Below are 24821 nucleotides of genomic sequence, written 5' to 3' on the forward strand. Positions count from 1 at the left end.
CACTTCCGGGTTAAGCCCCGAAGTACAGATTCAGATAATTCATATGGTTAACAGATACAGATACACATAATGCTGTACTCACTCATCCCTACTTTCTATAGATATATCATGTCTGTGAGGCATGTATTCGCTGTCTTTCAGTTCATTTTTGTGAAGCGCTCCTGTTCAAGATAAAAGCACGACGTTTGGTTGATTTTGTGAATGCACACAAATAAAAGTAGACCCTTTACAGATCTTAATGATGTATTACTCTTACCTTCATGAGCAAAAATTACGGCGTAAGTTGTTTCCATTGAAAAAAATGCAATTGATTGCGCTGGTGCCTCCATGTCCTGCACTTTAACTTCCACTCTCCGCACAAACTACTGGATGCTGCGCACATTTATCTAGGTTTAACGTTTAAACATTGTTATATGCTTGAACTGTTTTAATATATCTATAGATTTTATTTTAGGCAAGTCATGATGATTTGAGAAGGCTAAATTGATCAAACATGTCTGCCGCTGGCTGCTTGGTCGTTACTTTAAGAAAGAAAAAAAACTTAATGAACAAAAAATGCTCCAAACGTTTTTCTAAATGAACTTAATAAAAAACTGAAACGAAATATAAACACTTTGCCATTACATACAAAACTGAACTATTTCAATAGCTGAAACATGAGCCGTTTTTTTTTTTGGGGGGGGGGGGGGCTTAGGTCGGTAATTCTGATAAGCTGTCGAACACGGGCCGGGCTAGGGCCTAAATTTGAGGCCCGTGCAGGGCTCTAGTACATTTTGTCATTTTAGAATGTTAAGTTCTACTTCTGTAGTTATTTTGGTGAAAATAACTCAAAAGTAATACAGGAGTCATGTAACGCATTACAATTCTGAGACAGTAATATTGTAAGGTAAGGAATTACTTTTAAATAACAGTAACAAGTAATCTATAATGTATTACAGTTTGGAAGTAACTTGCACAACACTGATGCTGAGTTATTGTTGGCATTTAAGAACAGACTATTCTGACATGTTCTTTATACAGAATAACATTTCTATTAATTCTCCACTGAGTTATGTGATCTGAAGAGCACCGTCCATTTTCTTCCAGGAGCTTCCAGGAGTATTTATGAGTCAGCTCGTTCACCCTAGACCTGTCAGTCATGTAATCATATCTCTTGGCCTTCCGTGTATATTAAAATAGAAAACATTTTCTACACATGAAATATTAAAGCGAATAGCCCTATAATTATGAAGATTTTTTGTGATTTTTTTTTTTATGAAGTTTTCTGTATGTTTTTATGCAGCTCGTTGTATTTTTTTTTTAACCGTAAAGGATGTTTATGACACATGACAAGCAGGTATTGATCAGTCCATTATAAAACATGCAAAGAGTGCATGTCTGCCTATTATAGAATCAAAATCCATTTTAGATCACAATCGGAAGTTATTGCAAGCACTCAATGATGATTTAAAGTGGGTTTTGAGCAAAAACGTTAATAATTACATACATTTTCAATGTAGCTTGATGCTAATTGTATCTCTAATTATTTCAGATGTATTGTAAGCATTATGGATATTTTGTGTTTCTAATGAAGAAACAAGTTATTTCTTAATTTAATGCTGTATATTGAGCAGCGAACGATGTAAACCACACGAGATACATGCGCTACATGAAGAAAAACTGCATTGGTGGTCGGCGCCCCCTAGCGTGCAGGCGTGAATTAGCAGAAGGCAAACATTCGTTTCGCGCTCGGTGTGAAAGCAACATTCACGGGTGATTCGCCTTGCTTTTTCGCATCGCGCTCAGTGCGGAAAGGCCTTAAGATGTGTTTGCCTATAGGGAGACCAAACTAGCATCTTATAAAATCTTGACATCAACCCTTCGCAAGCATGTAGAGGTAAGGTAAATACTTGCATCATTGCATTGGTGGTTAAAATGAAGCTTTGGCAGTTTAGCAAAAGGTTTTGCACAAATTAGCCAAAAAGACAGTGGTACAGGGTGTGCGATATTTGACATCATCAGTATTTAGCCAAAAACCAAACAAAACACTCCTACCGTGTGTAGTAGATTAGTGTGCATTTAGATTGCATTCTTTCACTGCGTGATTAAGTCTGTTAAAATGCATTTAGAATGATCGCAAAATTGAAGAGATAGGTGCAGAAAATTTAGAATTATATAATTTCATATAGTAAATCTATCTTTATTTTTTATTTTATTTTTTACAACAGTTAAATAAACAAGAAATTAATTAAGAGACTTGCGTTTTAGACACACGTTGTCTGTTTTTGCTCTATTTTGACAACAAAAATAATCCCAAACACAGCCACAGCACTGTTTCAACATTATGTCTTATATATCGAAACATTATATCTGCATTTGTAACTGCAGGTTAAATGCATTCATGTCCTGCATTAAACAGTGTGTAAATACGTCTAAATGCCACTTCAGATGAAGCTTCTGTGTTTCCTCTGCATTGCAAAGATGAATTTTGTTGATACTGATTTAATTTGCCTGGTAACAGCCCAAATGTCTTATTATTCTAAATAACTGATTCCTTTAATTAAAAACAATTACTAAAAATAACTTTTTTTTTTACATTTTACTAGATTTTTAGACTGGTACTTTTACTTGTACTTAAGTAAAATTTCATTAAGGTAATGGTACTTTTACTTGAGTAAAATATTTTCGTACTCTTTCCACCTCTGCTTATTCGTTCTTTGGCCTTTTTTAAAATATTTATGCCAGTATACAGAGCCCATGCCGAAAATTATGGACATGAATTAAGAAATTTATCACTTTCTATGATTCATTCCTTTGTATTAATTAAAACGTGTTTAAATAATAATTAAACATATTTTAAATAATAATAATAATAATACGGTTTTGTATTTCGGCATGCGTGAGATTGGGGGAATCCGTAAAATGTAAAAAAAAATTAAATATGAAATAGACATCGTAAAATATTTACTCCTGTTTCACATTTCTTGATCAGTTTTTAGCATGCATTGCAAATGTCAATCTAGATTCCATCCATCCAGATATTTAACTACTGATACTTGCTCTAGTTCCTGTTTATACAACTTCTACTTGACCCTTGGTACTCTTTTCCCTTTTGTGAAACATATAACTTGAGTTTTAGCCAGAGATAATCTGAAGCTCCAATTATTTGCCCATACCTCCACTTTTTCTTCTGCTTTTTGTTATCTTTGAGACACACATGCAATATTACGTCCTCTTTTCCATATTGCCCCGTCATCTGCAAATAATGCCCTTCCAATGTCACCTTTAAAATGACAAAAAATATCATTAATCATAATATTAAAAAATATTGGGCTGCATACACTTCCTTGAGGAGTTCCATTATCTATCGTATATGTCTTAGAATACTCTACTCCTACCCTAACTTGTTTTGTTCTTTGAAGAAGGAAATCCATAATCCAGTTGTATAACTTTACTCCAATTCCCATACATTTAAGTTTTATTAAAAGTCCCTCTTTCCAAATCATATTATAGGCTTTCTCAATATCAAATAAAACCCCTACCAATACTTCTTTATTTGCCTGAGCTTTCCTAATATTGGCTTCTAGGCTTAAAACAGCATCCATTGTATTCCGACCAGCCCTAAATACACTCTGATATGGCGATATAAGACCTTTTATTTCCAATATATTATTTAGTCTAGGTATGATAATTTTTTCCATCAGTTTACATAAATTAGAAGTTACAGCAATTGTCCTATAATTAATTGGATTGGATTTATCGTTTCCAGGTTTGCCTACTGGTACAATTATTCCATGCTTTCATGAAGAAGGAATTTTTCCTGCATTCCATATTTTGTTGAAAAGATTTTAAATAATTTAAAGATCTATCTGATAAATGTTGAATCATTGCATAACACATAGCATCTCTTCCAGGAGATGTATGTTTAACTCCCCCTAGAGCCATCTTTAACTCATACATAGAAAAATCTGCATCTAAAGTGTCTCCAGAAGGACTTCTTTTCATCATCACATCTGGATACTGATTCTTGTTCTGGATTCTACACTTTTTAATATCCTCTGTTACACTGTCATCACAATGGACTTTAACAAATACTTTAGCCAGCATTTCAGCTTTTTCATTATCTTTCACAGCTATTCTTCCTTCATCATTTTTTAAAACTCGTAGAGATTGATTTCTATAAATTCCTCCCATTTTCCTAATTGGTCCCCATTAGGGATGTAACGGTATGAAAATTTCTAATCACGATTATAGTGACCAAAATTATCACGGTTATCAGTATTATCACGGTATTGTTAAAATGTGCTGGAGATGTTCAAAAAGTACCGAAACATAAATCACTTCACCAAGTTTCATACTTAAAAATCAACAAACAGCAAATAAAATGACTTTTTGTTTGCATAATCACTAAAACAATAACATTACCAATGAGGTCTGGATTTTAAATGACAACTTGACTGACACCAGTTTAATAGCATGTTCAAATAAATAATGTAAATGTTCAAATAAAGCTTTGAAAAAGTTTAACATAAAGGTAGACCACACATTTCAGCCTTTAAAGAAAAGGATTAAATTAAAATGATAATTAATAAATGATTATATGTATTTTATCTGCTCCATAAATAATTCTATATAGCTTATCTGAATTGTTTAAATGTACATAAGTTTGTTTTTCATCAACCGGTTAAAATTTACAGCAGGTCATGCAAATTTGGTCAATTTTTTGGCCAGACAGAAACTGCACACAGACTGAATGTAAATAAGTGTCTGTAAATCCACTCTCTGGCAGCAGGTGGCGCTTTATACGGAAAAGCTGAATTACAGCTGATTCCTGTGAACTCCGCGAACACTTCCTTTAGGTATTACATGGAGCGAAGATGAGAACAAAATGCCATCAAATCGTTTCTGAAGACAGTCCGAACCTTCAGAGGTACATTCATATGATTAATTAATTGATATATTAATTTGTATAATTCCCTAGCACTCTTTTACGGCCACAGCCATATCACCCTGCAGCCCAAGACCGGTTGCCCACTGAAGCTAAGCAGGGTTGAGCCTGGTCAGTACCTGGATGGGAGACCTCTTGGGAAAACTAGGTTGCTGTTGGAAGAGGTGTTAGTGAGGCCAGCAGGGGGTGCTCACCCTGTGGTCTGTGTGGGTCCTAACACCCCGGTATAGTGACGGGGACACTATACTGTAAAAAGCACCGTCTTTCGGATGAGACGTTAAACCGAGGTCCTGACTCTCTGTGGTCACTAAAAATCCCATGGCACTTCTCGTAAAGAGTAGGGGTGTAACCCCGGTGTCCTGGCCAAATTCCCTCCACTGGCCCTTATCAATCATGGCCTCCTAGTAATCCCCATCCACTTGATTGGCTCTATCACACTCTCCTCTCCACCTGTAGCTGGTGTGTGGTGAGCGCACTGGCGCCGTTGTCCTGTGGCTGCCGTCGCATCATCCAAGTGGATGCTGCACACTGGTGGTGGTTGAGGAGAGATCCCCCCCACATGATTGTAAAGCGCTTTGGGTGTACGGCAATACACAATAAATGCGCTATATAAATGCATCATTCATTCATTTTAAAACCTCCCAGCTTTTCCGCCCTATTTTCACTCAGAACGAAACTACTGTGCTGCTGTGCGCACGTGAGACTGTTACTGAAAACTCTGCTTTATGCTGGACAGTATTTATTTATCGCGAGTTGTTCAAATCACGGTAATCGAATACGGTTTTAATGATAATTAAAATATGAAACGGTAATACTAACCGCGGGGAATTTTATCATGATTTATCGTCAAACCGGTAATCGTTACATCCCTAGTCTCCAGTGGTCAGTAGATTGTCAGAGCATCACCCCAGCTTTCTGGGGGTTGTTGGTGATTTTACAGACACGTATTTTAGGGTTCTTTTTGACAGCTGTTATGATTTGTCTGTCATCAACTGCTGTTGTTTTTCTCAGCCGATCAGGTCATTGTTGGATGCTGATGTCACCTGTGGTTTCAAAACTCTTGATTTCTCCATGCTTCCTCTTTTCTTTTTTAGCATCCAAATTACTTGCTTTTCTCTCAAAGTCAGCTCCCTCGTCTTCATCCTGGTTTGTGTTTGTCGTCATCAAATGCAAGACTCAGAATGCAGAAGCAATGGATATAACTGATATGACACATTCCTTGCTTTTACTATCTGAAGAATTAATGCAGCAGGACACAGCTGATCACTTACAGAGACCTGCGAGGCAACTGTTCTAATACTTATGCTCACATCAAAATGCCTTTAACTGAAAATTGAGTGTTTAATCTTGTCATTTTACATTATTGACACACTATTTTCCTATATTGATATTGGAAAGTTGCTTTGACACAATCTGTATTGTTAAAAGCGCTATATAAATAAAGGTGACTTGACATGTCTTGACATCAGATAGGGGGATGAAACTCTGTAAGTGCTGATCTTCTTAGCTAGTAAAACGTGTTGAAACGGCCAATAATAAAATGTGACAATTTGTAATTTTGTCTCATATTTATCTTTTAATAATAATTACAGATTTCTTTACTCCACAGCAAAGAGAACAATTTTGTCTTTACTGTTCCAATATTTATGGATGGCACTGTATATCGGATACTGACAACATAATTTTTTATGCTACTCTTTAATTGGCAATTTAATAAAGTTAGCTTGTGACCTGTTGTCCATTGTAGGTTCACCCAGAAAATGAAGAATGGACATGTTTTGAACAATCTGCCAGTCTGGACATCAAATCTTTCTTTGGTTTTGAGAGCACAGTGGAGAAGATCGCCATGAAACAGTATGCCAGCAGCATCAAAAAGGTGGGAAGCCATACTGCCTTCTTCAAAAACCATATACACGCAAATTGGTTTATTTTTCAGTTAGCAATATTTGATGATCCTAACTGTACATGTAAATCTAACCCGAATTGGCATTGGTCCATTACATTAATTTAATTAATATATACTCGGGGCTGGGGAACTAAACCATAGTAAGCCTATAAAATATAGCCTATTCCTAAAAGTAGTTGCTTCGTTTGGAAAAATAGCAAGGAGATATTGTAATTATTTAATAAACTAGTGTTTTCCCAGTCAGTCTGTTGGCTGCAAAGATGAAGTGGATGCTGACTCGCAATCTCTATAGTACATTGGACAAGCCTTTAGAGAGAAAGGCCCCTTTCATACGGATTACATAATCAGAGAATATTTGTTTTCTATTTAAAGTGGTCATGAACTGCCTCTGTTTTTATTTTGAACTGTTCTCTGAGGTCCACTTATAATGTTATCATGATTTTTACATCAAATCATTATTTAGAAGTAATAGGCTATTTTCTGTCCTGTTTTAAACCCCCTCATCAGAATGCTCCATTTGAATAGGCGTGGCGGATTGTAGACTTGGAATTAAACACCCACTGCTATGATTGACTTACAACCAGGCCCGGCGCCAGAGGGCCCCCCCTCCAGACCGAGGGGGATGGCCAGACTTTAGTTTAGCGTGTATAATAGTCTAACTCATAGTGTAAAATAGTCTAACTGATTTTTTTTTAGATTGAAAAGCTGCCCATAACTCCTGGTCTAGGATCTGTTTTCTTCGTAATAACAGCATAATAAAATAGATTTGGCAAACAATCCAGTGTATCTTCTGCTTTGGAAAGCATCAAATGATTTTACAATGCATTTTTGCAGATGGGAGCAAAAGTAGCCAATCACAGACATGTTTGTTATTTCTACAACGCAATGGCCAATCAAAGGTGTTCAGGTTGGAATCCACGCACTCACAGCTTTTTGTCCAGCACCGAGTTCTATCATTGACTCGTAACTTCATTTAAAAAAAAAAAAGTTTAATTGTGTGGACACATTCATTGGTTAAAACGGAATTTTGTAGGATTGTGATGAATGAGTGACATTTTTTTATAAATTTAGAGGGAGCGCTCTTTGCATTCCGTATACAATAATATATTCAGAATTTAAATAAAACTTGTTTTTCATGCTTGACAAAGCGACCACGTACGACACAGAGAGGGCTAACTACTACAGTATATAGATAAAGACAATAATTTCAGAAGCACAGAGTGATGTGATTCTGCAACCGAGCCTGGTCCAAACGCAGGATTTATGTAAGGAAATGGTTATTACTTATTTGTATGGGCTGCCATGCCAAATCATGCACCTGCTTGCTTTTGTTTAATTTAAGTGTTAGTGAATTCACTAACACTTAAATTAGTGTTTACCTAAATAGTGTTACCCAAATAATGCATTTTTATTGTTTACTTGAAACCAACCGCAATGAATGATGCAATTTTTTGATTTTCTGCTAGATATACTGTAATTACCTCAAGGACTAGCAGTTAACAATCTATCTGTCATAGACAGTTTTTTTCTGTGAAAAACCAACTAATAAAATTTTAGTCAACCTAACGTTTAGTCGACTATTAGGGGGCAGCCCTAAACAGTTTTTAGGTTATAACTGTCACGGTATGCTGCGAGGGTGCCGTGGAAAAGATGGAGTCTGGGTCAAAAAAAAAAAAGGCCAACACGGCACAAAAAAACAAAACAGAAAAGGACTGGGATACGAACGGCAATGCAGTGCATGTATCCCAGACCAGAGCAGACACTAGAAAACAAACAACTGCCTTTACCCAGCATATACATGAAATCACAAATACAAAAACATCTAATGAAACCAGGCAGAGTGGTGGGAGATGGGAGACTATATAGTCCGTGGCAATGGGGAACAGCTGCGGGTGTAATGAGTAGGACAGGTGTGTGTGATGTGACAGCTGTATGTGTTTACGGGAGATGGCGGCCTCCTGTGGCTACAGGGAGAAGCGCAGGACCCGGACTCGTGACATGACCCCTCCGTTAAGGAATGGCTTCCAGACGTTCCACCAAAACCCCAAAAGACCGGAGGGAGGTGGAACAGGGGGAGGGATGGCGGGCCAGGCCCGTGTAGCGGAAGAGGGCCTGGAGACGGAGGCAGACACGGGTGCCAGGATGGTGCCGGCAGAGCAGGAGGCCAAGGCGGGACAGGCAGAGCAGGAGGATCGTGAGCAGACATTGTCGCTGCCTCGGAAGCCCTGTGAGCATGCACTGCCGCCTCAGAAGCCTTGTGAGCGTGCACCGCCGCCTCGGAAGCCTTGTGAGCGTGCACCGCCGCCTCAGAAGCCTTGTGAGCGGGCACTGCCACCTCGGGAGGATTGTGAGCAGGCACCGGTGCTTCAGAAGCCTTGTGAGCGGGCACCGCCGCCTTGGGAGGATCGTGAGCAGGCATCGGCGCTTCAGAAGCCTTGTGAGCGGGCACCGCCGCCTCGGAAGCCTTGTGAGCGGGCACCGCCGCCTCGGGAGGAAATGTGAGTGGGCACAGCCGCTCGGGAGGATTGTGAGCAGGCACCGGTGCTTCAGAAGCCTTGTGAGCGGGCACCGCCGCCTTGGGAGGATCGTGAGCAGGCATCGGCGCTTCAGAAGCCTTGTGAGCGGGCACCGCCCCCTCGGGAGGATCGTCAGAGGGCACCACCGCCTTGGAAGCCTTGTGAGTGGCCACCGCCGCCTCAGGAGGATTGTGAGCGGGCACCGCCACTTCGGAAGCCTTGTGAGTGGTTACCGCTGCCTCGGAAGGATCGTGAGCGGGCACCACCGCTTCGGAAGCCCTGTGAGTGGGCACCGCCGCCTCGGGAGGATCGTGAGTGGGCACCACCGCTTCGAAAGCCTTGTGAGCGGACACCGCCACCTCGGGAGGATTGTGAGTGGGCATCGCCGCTTCGGGAGGATCGTGAGCGGGCACCGCCTCTTCGGGAGGATCGTGAGCAGGCACCGCCTCTTCGGGAGGATCGTGAGCGGGCACTGCTTCTTCGGGAGGATTGTGAGCGGGCACCGCCGCTTCGGAAGCCTTGTGAGCGGGCACTGCCGCTTCAGAAGCCTTGTGAGCGGGCACCGCTGCTTCGGAAGCCTTGTGGGTGGGCACCGCCACCTCGGGAGTATCATGAGCGAGCACTGCCGCCTCAGGAGGAATGTGAGCGGGCACTGCCGCTTCAGAGGAACTGTGAGTGGGAACCGCTCCCTCGGGAGGATTGTGAGTGGGCACTGCTGCCTTGGGAGCTTTGTGGGGCGGAAGCACTGCCATGGGAGGACCGCGAGCAAACCACGACCCTCGCAACGACATCATCGGGGTTTCCTGCACGCTGCGGATCAGCCCGGGACGTTCCGAGAACGGGCGCGTGGTACTGGGTGCGGCCGATGAGACCTCTAACTCCCCTTGGATCGCCGCATCGGGAGTACTGCGAACGAGCTCCGCAGCTAACTCCACCCTGAAAGCCAAGCCGCTCACCTGCAGAGCCAGGTCGATGTAGTTCTCCAGCTACTCCTCAGGGTCCCAGTATGGCATCAGAGATTTGAAGGGCTCGGCCAGGCCTCCGTAAAAGAAGACCATGAGGCAGGTCTTATCCATAGCCGCCCGCCGAGCCACTCCAATGAAGTCCCTGGCATACTCCTCCATGCTCCGGTCTCCCTGGCGGATGTTAAGCAACCTCCCTGCTGGACCCATGATTGCTGGTTTCATTCTGTCACGGTACGCTGTGAGGGTGCCGTGGAAAAGACGGAGTCTGGGTCCAAATGCAGGTGAGGGTATTTAATAGAAACAAAAAGGCCAACACGGCACAAAAAAACAAAACAGAAAAGGACTGGGATACGAACGTTTAGTCGACTATTAGGGGGCAGCCCTAAACAGTTTTTAGGTTATAACTGTCACGGTATGCTGCGAGGGTGCCGTGGAAAAGATGGAGTCTAGGTCAAAAAAACAAAAAGGCCAACACGGCACAAAAAAACAAAACAGAAAAGGACTGGGATACGAACGGCAATGCAGTGCATGTATCCCAGACCAGAGCAGACACTAGAAAACAAACAACTACCTTTACCCAGCATATACATGAAATCACAAATACAAAAACATCTAATGAAACCAGACAGAGTGGTGGGAGAGGGGAGACTATATAGTCCGTGGCAATGGGGAACAGCTGCGGGTGTAATGAGTGGGACAGGTGTGTGTGATGTGACAGGTGTATGTGTTTACGGGAGATGGCGGCCTCCTGTGGCTACAGCTCACTCAGGGCGGATCTAAGGTAAGACGGACTTGTCAATCAACTATCGTGGGAGTGGTCTGTACTAGTGTTGTCACGATACTGGAATTTCTAACTTCGATACGATACCTTGAAAAATATCGATACTCGATACCATTTTCGATACCACGGCGAAAAAAACTGCCACAATATTAAGGGGGTAATTTTTTCAATTTAAAGATAAATGTAACAAGTCGAGAACATGCGGTATATTTTACATGAACAAAAAAAATGTCTTGAGGTACTGCATTTGTTGATTTATTTATTAATCTTTTATTAATCTTAGTTAAATGTTAATTGAAACTAACGTTTACTAATACATGTACTAATTAAAATCCAAAGTTCTATTTGTTGATATTCTCATTTGCTTCATAACCAAAATATTTCCAGATATAGGGCCCTATGAAATCCGTTTTATTTTTCCCCAAATTCCGTTAAATTTTTTTCTACATTCAATTTTTTTCCATTTTAGTTTTTCTGGATTCTGTTTTTTTCCGTTTGAATTTTTCTGGACTCTTTTTTTTTTAATGGTCAAATTAAATGCTATTAATCTAAAAGCATGTCTAATTCATTAAAATCATGAAAATTATACAATTTAACATTTAATTTATTAAAAGTGTAACAAAAATGACACGTTTAGGGCCGTATGAAATGTTTTATTTTTTTCTCACCTTATGTTTTATTGTTACCAAATTCTGTGTTTTAGCATGTCTATTAGGCTATTTGAATGCATACAAACAATTTTTATTTATTCTTACAGTAGCCTTATGAAATGTGTTTTCCCCCTCAGAAATTCTGTGTTGTGTATTTAAATTTTACTGGATATCAGATGAAGGCATAAAACAATTTTAATTCATTTATATTTGAATTAATGAAAATTAAACGTTTACATTTTTGGCAAATGAAGGGGATTTACTATTAAAATTAAAATATTTTGTGATTATTTCTTTAAAAAAAATTAACAGTAGTAGTATTATGTACATTCTACTAAATAATAGTTATATAGCCTATTTCTGGCACACGGTCTTTAATAGGCTAAGTTAAACCGAACTTTTATTTTGACGGGTTGCCGTGAATACTTCTAAAGTTCTGTGTGTGTATGATATGACGCTAGTTTTACTCAAATTAAATGGTAAAATGCTCGTAAAGTGCCTTTCAGATCAGTTCTGGAGATATTGTTGATGTATTTATGTCTTCATTGAGACGGCAGACGCTGAAATCACCGCGAGCAGCACATTAGTAAACAAAACCGCAGGTGCAGCACATTCACACAGAAACTGTAAATTCCGTTTTTATGACTGGATTCCGTGCGCGTTCTCTGCATCGCGGAGATCATAGATCCCTACAGATAGCGCTCCTGCTGTTTTCTTTAACAACCAGAGCAGTCATCTTTCTATTCACTTCACTTCAGAGCCGGCGCCAGGGCACCTCCATCAGGGGGGCATTTTAATTTCCAGGGGGGGCACAAATCACGTGTGTGTGGGGTGTGGGGGGGGGGGGGGGGGGTTGTGTTGGGGTGAGCTGCTGACGCTCGCTAAAGCATGCAATCGCTTTCTTATGTGCGCTGTTTTATTGGTTTCACTTTCGCTTTTGAAATCGATCACTTTCAGCAAGGAGGGGAGAGGATGGAAAGTGGGAGCACAGTAACTCGTTGGGGGGGGCGGCATGGCCCGCGAATTAAAATGTTTAACCAATGCCAATCATTAAAAAGAGCTTGTCAGTAAAACTTCTTAACGCCGTTGGATCCTCAAGATCTCAGCGAAAGCTCATAACTAGAGCCCTGCACTGGCCTCAAATTCAGGCCCTAGCCCGGCCCACGTCCGACAGCTTATCAGAATTACTGGCCCGAGTCCAACCCGAGCGCGTCTTTTTTTTTTTCCTTCTCCTGAAACAGTTTATACTACTGTTTCGGCAATTACAATTGTTCAGTTTTGTGTGTAATGGCAAAATTAACATATTTCGTTTTGTTTTTTTATTAAGTTAATTTAGAAAAACGTTTGGAGCATTTTTGTTCGTTAAATAGCCTATACGTTTTTTTTTTTTTTTAAGTAACGACCAAGCGGCCAGCGGCATGAGCTGATCATAGCCTATGTTTGATCAATTTAGCCTTCTCATATCATCACGACGTGCCTAAAATAAAATCTATAGATATACTAAAACAGTTCAAGTAGCCTATATAACAATGTTTAAACATTAAACCTGCTATAATAATAATGTGCGCTATATCTAAGTTTGTGCGGAGAGGAAGCTAAAGCGCGCTCTGCAGGACATGGAGGCACCAGCAAACACATGGATTTATTTCAGTGGAAACAAATTAAAATAACCTACGCCGTCATTTATTTATTTATTTATTGATAAAGGTAAGAGTAATACATCATTCGGACCTGTAAAGGGTCTACTTGTATTTGTGGGCACTCACAATACCAACAAAAGGCTTTTATAAAACAAAGAAAACAGACATGATGCGCTTTCTGCCATCTTTAACAGGAGCGCTTCCCAAAAATGAACCGAAGCTGAGCGAATACATGCCTCACAGACATGATAAATATATCTATAGAAAGCTTTAAATGATCACTTAACGAAATAAAAAAAAAATGAAAACAAAAACTCGTTTATTATAATCTTAATCATAATCAATAAAGATGCATTTCTCTCTAAAGGCGCGTCTAATGAGGAGACAGCGAGTCAGGATCAGCAGCTTCATCCTTGCGACACAGACTCAGAAAACATTAGTTTAGTAGTAAATAATTCAAATATCTCCTTACTATTTCCCGCAGACACATTCATGGTTATGTTTGCTGGGGTTTTGCAGCAAGCTTTAGCCTATTGCATGCATTTGAACGCAGAACAGCTGCTGCTGCTACGGGACACTAAACACCATCGAGCTGCTCTCAGTCGCGGCACGGTCTCCTGTTGTTTCCACCAGCGCGGCAATTTTTTTCATCGCCAATGGATACATGTCTACAATATAAAATAAGGAGAAACCCAAAACAGGCCCGATGCCCGGCCCGCGTCTTAACTATGACGTCGAAATTGGCCCGAAGCCCGGCCCTAGAGGCGTAAAAAAGACGGGGCCCATCGGGCCAGGGCTGAAATGCAGGGCTCTACTCGTAACTCCACCCCGCCTCCTTTCAGATTGAGCGCCGCGCACAGCCTGGAGGAAACAGATCTCCGCTTTTTCTCAATGCAAGGGTAAATAAATAATAACTGATGTTTGAATAGTACAAAGTTTTCTTTACTCAGCAGGCTCCTCCAGGGCGGGCACTAGTGACTCACAGGGCGGGCCAGGCCCCCCATTGCCCGCCCATGGCGCCGGTACTGCTTCACTTTTGCTATTTAACCAGAGCGAAGGAGATGAGTGCGGTCACCTGTGGTGCTTGTCCACGCACCTTTGGAGAGAAGTGAAAGTGACAGCTCGGCTAGTATCGGTGTATCGATACTTCGGGAAATTAATATTGGTACCGTTCAGATATTTCAGTATCGATATTTATCGAAATATCGATATTTTTGACAACACTAGTCTGTACTGAACTACGTCATTCTGACAGGAATCTCAGAACAGCCTGATTAGAGAAATGGGATTTTAAAATAGGGATTTAAAAAAAAAAACACTGGGTGGATTTTTATCATTATAGGATGGATGTGTACACACACTTCCAACACACATTTTTGTTCAAACAACTTGTAAAGTGAATTTTACATCCGATGACCCCTTTAAAGTTTTTTTTCTTTTTTCTTTTAAAGATTTTATACATGTTTCAGTAATCCGATAAATTCCTATTTCAGAACTGTCACATCTTCAATGGAGAGATGTTATGTTAGTGGTTTTTCCTCTGAATTACGAAAACAGTTTGTGCATTTTAATCCACAGAAAGCATATGTTGTCTCCCATAAACTTTCGTCTTGTTTGTAACGTCTTTAATGCATGTGTATTTATCATCTAAAAAAAAAGTAAGTTGTGAAAAAGGAGTGATGTGTTCTTATTTCTTTAAAGGGTAAGGAGATTATTGAATACTACCTGAGGGAGATAGAGGAAGAAGGTATAACTAGCGTACCTCGGTGGAGCCCTCGTCCGCCATCACCCACAAAGCCCATGGTGCCAGTTGTTATCCCTGCATTGCCTATCACTCCCACAATCACCATTGAAGCCCCTCCTGAGAGCATGAATGAGATTCAAGTGTGTAAAGAGGGCAGCAGTCCTCCGGGCAGCTTGAGCGACGCCCTTGTTGCCAGTCCAGACGGTTAGTACCAACACTGTTGCCACTCTGACCTTTACTACATAATATTAGAACACTGTATTATTTTTGTACTTTGCCTCAAAACTATACCACAAATAAAGCATGTTTCAGTTTATTAAAACTTAGCATTAAAAAAACTTTTAATTTAGAGTTTGTTTGCGAACATTTGTTCAGCTTAAAAGGATAGTTCACCCAAAAATGTCCTTGATTACTCACCCTCATGTAGTTTCAAACCAGTAAGACCTTCATTTATCTTCGCAACACAAATTAAGATATTTTTGATGAAATCTGAGAGCTTTCTGACCCTGCATAGATATCAATGGAACTAGCACATTCAAGGCCCAGAAATGTAGTAAGGACATTGTTAAAATAGTCCATATGACATTAGTGGTTTAACCGTAATTTTATGAAGCTACAAGAATACTATTTGTGTGAAAAAAATATTTTAAATAAAATAATGACTTTATTCAACAATTCTTCTCCTCCGTGTCATTCTCCACTGCACATTCACAAGAGTACTACGATCCATGCGTGTGGTGCTGCTGACACAGGAGCCGGTGTTCTAATGTAGAACATGCATGCGCTGCGACTTGTTTACAAGCAGAGGAATGTACATGCTTGCGTCGTGGTACTCTCGTGAATGACACAAAGATTTCTTCCCGGGAAGAGAAGAAAATGTTAAATTAAGTCATTATTTTTGTTTTCTTTGCACAGAAAAAGTATTGTTGTAGCTTAATAAATTTAAGCTTGAGTTGAACCACTGATGTCATATGGACTATTTTAATAATATCCTTACTATGTTTCTGGGCAATTTACGTTTCTGTCTATGCAGGGTCAGAAAGCATTCACATTTCATAAACAATATCTTAATTTGTGTTCCAGTAATTAATAATTGAGTAATTAATGTAATTGAGTAATTAATGAACTATCCCTTTAACGTTTCATATAAACAGTGTTGATTTAAGATGTGATAGATGTAAATTGTTTCAATCTATATTTAGATAAATTGGATGCAGACTACATCAAACGTTATCTGGGTGACCTCAGACCCCTTCAGGAGAGCTGTCTGATTCGCCTGCGCCGCTGGTTACAGGAGACACACAAGGGCAAGGTGAAATGCGCACACACATTTAACCTTTCTAATTTTCATTCAGAAGGATCAATATCTATTGGCATGTGTGATTAATCCGCTGTTATTTGGACATTATGAGATTATTGTCATTGGCTGATAACTGTGCCTGTGCATGTGTGATAAACCAGATGGTTTATCCTTGTTATTAATGCATAAGTATATGTACAGAGAGAGAGATATTAGCCATCTAATAATTATTACTCTAATTATTAGAGCCATAAATTTAATACATTAGTTGTGTATTATTTATGTAAAAAAAAGGCTTTTTTATTTTCTCCTAAACTGCACATCATTTCTGTAATAAGGGCATACATTTTTTTAAGCATATCGACATGTATTCAAACAATTCACTAATGATCAGTTTTAAGATCTGGTCACATTTTGTCAGTAGCAGTCTAGAAAGCAACCTGTCTAGCTTAGTTGTTGATCCTCCTGTCCTCTTAGATCCCAAAAGATGAGCATATTCTACGGTTCCTGCGTGCACGGGACTTCAACATAGATAAAGCACGGGAGATCCTTTGTCAGAGTCTGACCTGGAGGAAGCAGCATCAGGTGGACTACCTTCTGGACACCTGGAGCTCTCCTCAGGTGTTGCACGATTACTACACCGGAGGCTGGCACCACCACGACAAAGGTGAGTGAGCACAGTGATGCCCTGTCAGCTAAAGGCATGTCTCTCATTCATCCATAGCCAATACATACAGGCTTACTGAAGTGTTTATTTTTGGCCTGTCAATTTAACACGTTACCATAACTAATTAATTTTGAGAGAAAAAAATAACGGGTTCAAATTTTTATTTGAACCTAATTGTGTCTAAAATATAACACAATATTAAGTTCTTATTTATTGAAGTGTTGTATAAAAGCCTCTTTGAATAGGATTACAGTAGTTCTAGCAACTGTTGCTTCCTTAATGAGTTGTACAGGTTATTAGTAACCTAATCCCTGTTTCCTCTCTGCCCCTCCTCACTCCTCAGTGACAGGCCTAGTACATTGAAGTGCAGTTACTGTTCAACACAATGTGGGCCCCAGATAGAACTAGAAACACTTCCCATTGTTTCTTTTTCTTTTTGACTATGAGGTATTTGGTGTGTCCCCTGCTAGCTTAGCTAACAGTCTAACCCTAGGTTTATGAGTCTATTGCAGCATAACCCACAAGTGACACCTGCTTAGCCATATCTCCTAGCAAAACTAAATAGGTAAAATCCTCTCTCTTCCTTTTCCTTTTTGATTTAATTTTATTGTTCTATTTCAGTTTTGTTTATTTGATACCTTCATAGTGACCAAACCTTTGAACCATCAGTGCCTTGAGTAATAGTTTGACCACACATATAGCCAGATCATCAGCTGACCCCTGCTTACAGCCCCGTCAACAAAGTTACTCAAAACCTCTACTTGTGTTCTTAGCACCCTACCTCACTAGCTGCCCCTCACCAGCTATCCACACCTTACACGGCTTACATAGCCGCTCCCCATACAGATAGCCTAACGCCTCTGTACGTACTTGCACTTGCCTTCTGCCTCTCACTCTCTGGTGTTCCCTCAAGTGTGCCAGTGTGTCTCAGACATTCCAGACATCCAACCCTGCCAGCTCACCAGGACCACCTGAAAACCCGGCTGAGCACTGTGATGGACATCCTTCAGCCCAAAGCAGCCACTGACCTGCAATGGTAGAGAAAGGAACAGTGAGACTGTGACACAAGTAGACACCTGACACCCAGCCTAAACCACCAGGAGCTGACTAGCATCAGCATCTCCTTGGCCCGCACCTTCAAGGGCCTCAGACAGGAGGTAAATGAACTGAGCCTGCAAGTCACAGAGTTCTACAGGGAACTGAGACCCGCTCAGCGAGAGAAGGCACAGAACGGATGCTAAGGACCTTACAGAATGGTGCAACAGAAGGAAATCTTCAGTCTTCAGGAGGCTCTGACAGCTGCTGCACACCAAGCGCAGCGTGAAAAAGCCACCAGACAGGACCTGGAAAGAGAATTGTTTCACTCAAAGACACTGTTAGAAACAGCGTATGTGGAACTTAAGGAGAGGGACACCAGAACTAAGGCCTTAGAAGGCCATCTGCATGCAGCCAGAGCTGAAGTCCAAACTTTGACTCAGCAATTCTGCAACATTAACGAGGAGCTTGACATGGTTCAGAGAGAACTGAAACAGTCCTACCGACTGTGCATGGAATCAAGTGAAAGGCACCCTGCTGCACGTCACACAGCCAGCAGTGCAAATCCCCTCACTCCTGTACACAGATACGAAGGGGGGAGCCAGGGCCTTCTGCTTGACATTTCACAAATCAGCTTCCTGAAAACCTCTGCAGCTGCAGAAGGAAAGGGATTTATTCAGACGAGCCCTGATACAGCACATGGAGTGACACTCAAAGAGCTCAACCGAATGGCCAGAAACATCCCTGCATTCACACTAGAACTTGCAGGAGAGAATGATGTTTATACTTACTTAAGAGAAATTGACTTTCACCTGCAGTCTTGGACCAGTGTGAAACACCAAGATAGACTCTATCTGCTCTGGGTCCACGCTAGCCCAGAAGTGCGACGCTTCCTGGCTCGACAGCCAGAACACATCCAATCAGACTACTAGCAGCTTAAACAAGCTATCATAAAGGAATTCTCAGACCCAGAGTCTGAACACGGACTGATCGCTGCCCTAGCCATTGAACAGGGCCGTCATGAAACTCCCCATGCTTACTACCACAGACTTCGACGAGCTTACTTTGGAGCTCGCAGTGAACCTGTTAAAATCTGTTAAAATCCTGCCTATCTCCGTACAAGACCCAGAACTGACTCCAGAGAGCACATGGGCCAGCAACAGAGATCCTGCACAGCATGTTGGAAAACAAGGTGAGACTTGGAGCCCTGGTGACACTGGAGTAAATCCAACTTGTATGTCACTTCCAACACTTTGGCAGACCCCAAGCTGGAGCTCAGATACAGAACTGAACTCTTAAGGCCCAAAGGTGTGCACTGAACATGCAGTCATACATGCATACCTCTTTCTCAGTAATAAAGAGCTGCTGGGTCACATTGACCCTTTGCTGAAATTGAGACAACCAAAACCCCGGGCTGAAGTGCGAGAACCCCTGCCACTCCAGCCAGACAGGTCACCCAGACAGACTGTCAGGTCACCAAGGTCACGGGAAAATCTCACAGCCAGTCATGAGGACATGGCCTGAACTCTCACACGCTTCAAGGCACTCACCGAGCACACACCAGACCGGCCTTCGCAAACCTTGCAGCCCCCTGGGGGAAGCCCTGTAGAGTGCAAGAACCTCCGGCCAGACCACACCAGACGTTTACTCTGGTAAAAATATGAGACTGCAGTACCAGCATACACAAAAAGGGAACGAACAGCGACAATGTGACACACAGATAGCATGGCCAAACCCTCATCCACACACCTTCAAAGGAAGGAAGGGAACCTGGCCCCACTCTGAGCCACACCCCTTTTCTAAGCGACATCCTGCACCTGCCGACAACGGCCAGTGCCAAAGCTGCTCTTCACAAGAGGCAACGATGCAGAGCTAATGTCAACTATGTGGACTCACTCAAGACCACATTGCATCATCAAACTCAAATGGCATCTGCCCTCTACACCATGCCTGATATGACCCTCAACAACCAAAGCATCCATACAGAGGACCACCACACCCAAAGCCACACGGTTAATGGCCTTTTAAGAATGCAATGATGAGACACAGTGTGCCCAGAGCAGGTGTTTTGTGGGTTAACAGCAAATCTCTCCCACAGCAACACTTCAAGCTGGACTCCCAGTCATCACAGTACAAGTGACAGCCATCCTGATCGCCCTTTAAATCGCATCGGCCCACAAGAACTGCAGAGAACTCCTCAGTTACACAGACTCAAATTATGCCAAGCTCAGCTTCACACACCACCTCCCCCTTGGCTATGAAGAAGATGAGTTTGCCACAATGAACAAGAAGCCAGTCAAGCACCAACACCCGTCTCAGGCGTGCAACAACATCACAAGTGCATTGCGTGGTGAGCTATGGTCTCAACCATGACCCACCCACCCACCCATGACATGGCAGCTGTAACCAACAGGAGACCAACTTTTACTTCCATAGTACCCACCTCGCAGCCCTGGCGCTAACCTAATGACTATCAATGGATGGCATTGCCTAAACAAACCTCTGACTGATCAAGGACACTTATTCTTGGCCACCTCCCTGACCCCTCCAACCACCCTATCACATCGGCTCAACTGGCTGCTGCTCCAGCCCTCAAACTGCTGCATGACATCAAACACATGCTGCGTGTGATGAACAACATTCTATAATATGTCCCTGATGACCACACTGCGCCAAAGCTTGTGGTGCCACAGTGACAAAGGGGGGTCAGGTAAATGTATGCCCACAACACACCATGTGCTGGACACCACAGTACCAGAGACATTTATAAGACACTAAAACAAGTAACAAACGGAGCTGGCATACAGCAAGATGTGGCGGAATATGTCAGAGCATGTCAGGTTGCTGTCAATTCCGAACAGCAAACCTGAACCACAAAGCCCCACTACAACACACTCCACTCTGGGTTTGCAATCACTGAAATGACACCTAGCTGTTTCATCACATATGGGCCTATAACACCATACAGATGTGTGTCAGTCCTCACTTTCCGGTCTGCCAGCATGTCACAGACTGCAAACCCCGCTACCCAAGGAGGAGATGTGAACACCTGGCTAAGTGTGTTCCAAACAGTGATCACCAAATAGTGATCTCTCTGATCACTGTTTGGTTCATCTTATTCCATCCTACAGGCAGAAACTTAAGTCTGCGAAGCCTGTATTAAGATCTGTTAAAAGATGGACTAACGAAACAGAGCGGGATTTACAAGCCTGTTTCGACCTGACTGATTGGTCTGTTTTTGAAGCTGCGGCAAATGACCTGGACGAGCTCACAGAGACTGTAACATCCTATATCAGTTTCTGTGAGGATATGTGCATTCCTACCAGGACTAATCTATTCTACAACAATGACAAACCATGGTTCACTGCCAAACTCAGACAGCTCCGTCAGGCCAAAGAAGATGCTCACAGAAAGGGGGATAAAGTCTTGTACAAACAGGCCAAATACACACTGGAAAAGGAGATCAGAGTGGCAAAGAGGAATTATTCTGACAAGCTCAGGAACAAATTCTCTTCCAGCGATCCGGCTTCAGTGTGGCTAGGATTAAAGGACATCACCAGCTACAAAACACCACCCCCCAGCACTCTGGAGAATCAACACCTGGCAGACGACTTAAACGAGTTCTTTTGTCGTTTTGAACGATCACCCCACACCCGCCCAGAACACCCCTCCACACAACCATTCACACCTCCAGCAACCCCTCTCTCCCCCACACCTACAATTCAAATCAGCGAAGACGATGTGTGCCAGGTCTTCAGGAAGAACAAAAGAAGGAAAGCACCTGGTCCAGATGGTGTGTCACCAGCCTGCCTAAAAATCTGTGCTGAGCAGCTGGCCCCCATCTTCACACAGATCTTCAATAGATCACTGGAGCTGTGTGAAGTCCCCTCATGCTTCAAACGCTCCACCATCATCCCCGTCCCAAAGAAACACAAAATTACTGGACTTAATGACTACAGACCTGTGGCACTAACGTCTGTAGCCATGAAATCATTCGAAAGACTGGTTCTGGCTCATCTGAAGGACATCACTGGACCCTTACTGGACCCCCTGCAGTTTGCCTACAGAGCAAACAGGTCTGTGGATGATGCAGTCAACATGGGACTGCACTTCATCCTGCAGCATCTGGACAGACCAGGGACTTATGTGAGGATCCTGTTGGTGGACTTCAGCTCTGCTTTTAACACCATTATCCCGGAAACCCTTCAAAATAAACTAACTCAGCTCTCCGTCCCCACCTCCGTCTGCCAGTGGATCAACAGCTTCCTGACAGACAGACAGCAGTTAGTAAAGCTTGGCAAATTCACATCCAGCACTCGAACCATCAGCACTGGAGCTCCTCAGGGCTGCGTACTCTCCCCACTGCTCTTCTCCCTCTACACCAACGACTGCACATCTAAAGACCCCTCTGTCAAGCTCCTGAAGTTCGCAGACGACACCACACTGATCGGCCTCATCCAGGACGGTGACGAGTCTGCTTACAGACAGGAGGTTAAGGAGCTGGCTGTCTGGTGCAGTCTCAACAACCTGGAGCTTAACACGCTCAAAACGGTGGAGATGATCGTGGACTTCAGGAGAAACCCCCCTGCTCTCCCCCCACTCACCATCATGAACAGCACCGTGACTGCAGTGGAGTCATTCAGATTCCTGGGCACCACCATCTCTCAGGACCTGAAGTGGGATATTCACATTGACTCCATTGTCAGGAAGGCCCAGCAGAGGTTGTACTTTCTTCGCCAGCTGAGGAAGTTCAACCTGCCACAGGACTTACTGAAACCAAATCTGACCTCAGAAGACTACGGAGGGTAGTCCGGACTGCTGAGCGAATCATTGGTACAACCCTCCCCACTCTCCAAGAACTGTACTTATCCAGAGTGAGCAAAAAGGCTGGTAAAATCACTCTGGACCCCTCACATCCAGCACACAACCTCTTTGAACTTTTACCATCTGGTCGACGCTACAGAGCTCTGTGCACCAGAACGACCAGACACAGGAACAGTTTCTTCCCTCAGTCAATACATCTCATGAACACTCAATAAATAAACGTAGAACACACAACTAATACATTATCCATTCACCACACTCACTTATTTTATTTTATTTTCTCATTTCTAATTTGCACATACTTGACCTGTACATACATAGTCGCCTATATTATATATTATATATTGTGTATTTTTATTTTTTTATATATTTTTTTGCTGCTTTGTACATTGGTCATTGGCTATTTCCTGTTATTTTGTTTCATTACCTGTGTCCTGTCCTGTTACTGTCCTTCTGTTGCACTGTGGAGCTTCTGTCACTATAACAAATTCCTTGTATGTGTAAACATACTTGGCCAATAAAGCTCATTCTGATTCTGATTCTGAAGAGGCATTACAGATAGTTCTCACCCACAAGACCACTGAACTTTTAATATTCTGAGTAATAGTCACGATTCGGAAGAGACTCCTGACACATGACTCAAGCCAGAATCAACACCACGGGGAGCTAAACAAGACCATCAGTTCCCTATGCCTTCACAGCCCAGCTGACACTAAGCGACGAGCACAGCACCCATCGTTAGAAGGAGCTGACACATGCCCAAAGCCGCATAGACAGGCTGGCAGTGAAAGTCCAAGATGATTTCAGGCATCAGACCACTGAGTTCCTGAGAAAGCTATTGCACATCTCATGCTGCACAGACAAGCTCCAAGTGAAAACCCAGCATAAACTCAAGGTACCAGACGGAGTGGAGCAGGAAACAAAGAAAAAATCTGAATAGCTCCAAGAAGCCCTTGCAGTTGCTTAACGTGACCGAGAAGAACTAAAGGCTTCCCAGAAAGACATGAGAAGTCTGCAGAACAGCTACTAGAGAAAGCCAAAGTGACCTTAAAACAAAGACTTTAAAATAAATGCTCTGGAAGACCACCTGAAAAGGAATTAGAGCCAAGAAAAGCGAAGCCCTCATCAGCATTACCGCCACTGGCAGAAACCATGGAAAAGGCCATCCACATCCTGTGAACACCACGGCATGTCCAGCGACAGTCCCCCACAACATCCTCCTCCACACCCTTTACACAGGTGCCAAACGTATGTTGCACAAGGACAGCCGGACACGCCTAATTCTGAGTTACAGGAGATGCTGAAACTAGCAGAAGAGCTTGAACAAAACTCAACTGAGGAGTACTGCGAAGGACAAACTTCTGACTCCTTGCCTGACGCAACGCAGCATCAGACCCCTCCAAGGGAGGAGCATCCCTTAAAACCTTGAAACTTTCTTCGCACTACAAAATCTCCATCAAAACTCCTTTCGACCCCTGGAAACACCTGCACTCTCACCAGTGAGAGTCTAACCCAGCTGTTCCACACCGTGGGTACCACAGATAGCCTACTGGCTAACAACATCAACAACCATCTGACCCGGATCAACTCACTTCAGAACGACAGGTGACTCCGCCTCGACACCTGCTGCATAAGTTCGAGGACCCACACCTTGCTACAGCATACCACCTGACAGCATCCATCACAGCACCACGACCACACCTGGAGATAAGCAGCAGCCTGAGAGCCACCACTGTCTCCCAGCCATGGGTGGCAGGTGCATGTTTGATTGTTCTGTATCTTTAACGTCGCTCGCTGTTGTCTATTGGATGGACAACAACGTTCGTAAGGGGGGAATTATGTAACATTTGGACCAATCAGACACAC

General features: G+C 42.5%; 1 protein-coding gene across 5 annotated transcripts in view; it reads left to right on the forward strand.

Annotated features, from left to right (window-relative positions):
• Positions 1–24821, forward strand: part of LOC306879640 (SEC14-like protein 1) — a 72716-nt gene that overhangs the window by 20693 nt on the left and 27202 nt on the right. For all 5 annotated transcript variants that reach the window (XM_079432772.1, XM_079432770.1, XM_079432771.1 and 2 more), the window contains exons 5-8: positions 6675–6803; positions 15087–15333; positions 16332–16441; positions 16907–17096. In XM_079432772.1, coding sequence (XP_079288898.1) covers positions 6675–6803; positions 15087–15333; positions 16332–16441; positions 16907–17096 — 676 coding nt within the window. The remainder of the gene's footprint in view (positions 1–6674; positions 6804–15086; positions 15334–16331; positions 16442–16906; positions 17097–24821) is intronic.

This window comes from Barbus barbus (genome assembly GCF_936440315.1).
Source record: "Barbus barbus genome assembly, chromosome: 13".
Classification (NCBI taxonomy): Eukaryota; Metazoa; Chordata; class Actinopteri; order Cypriniformes; family Cyprinidae; genus Barbus; species Barbus barbus.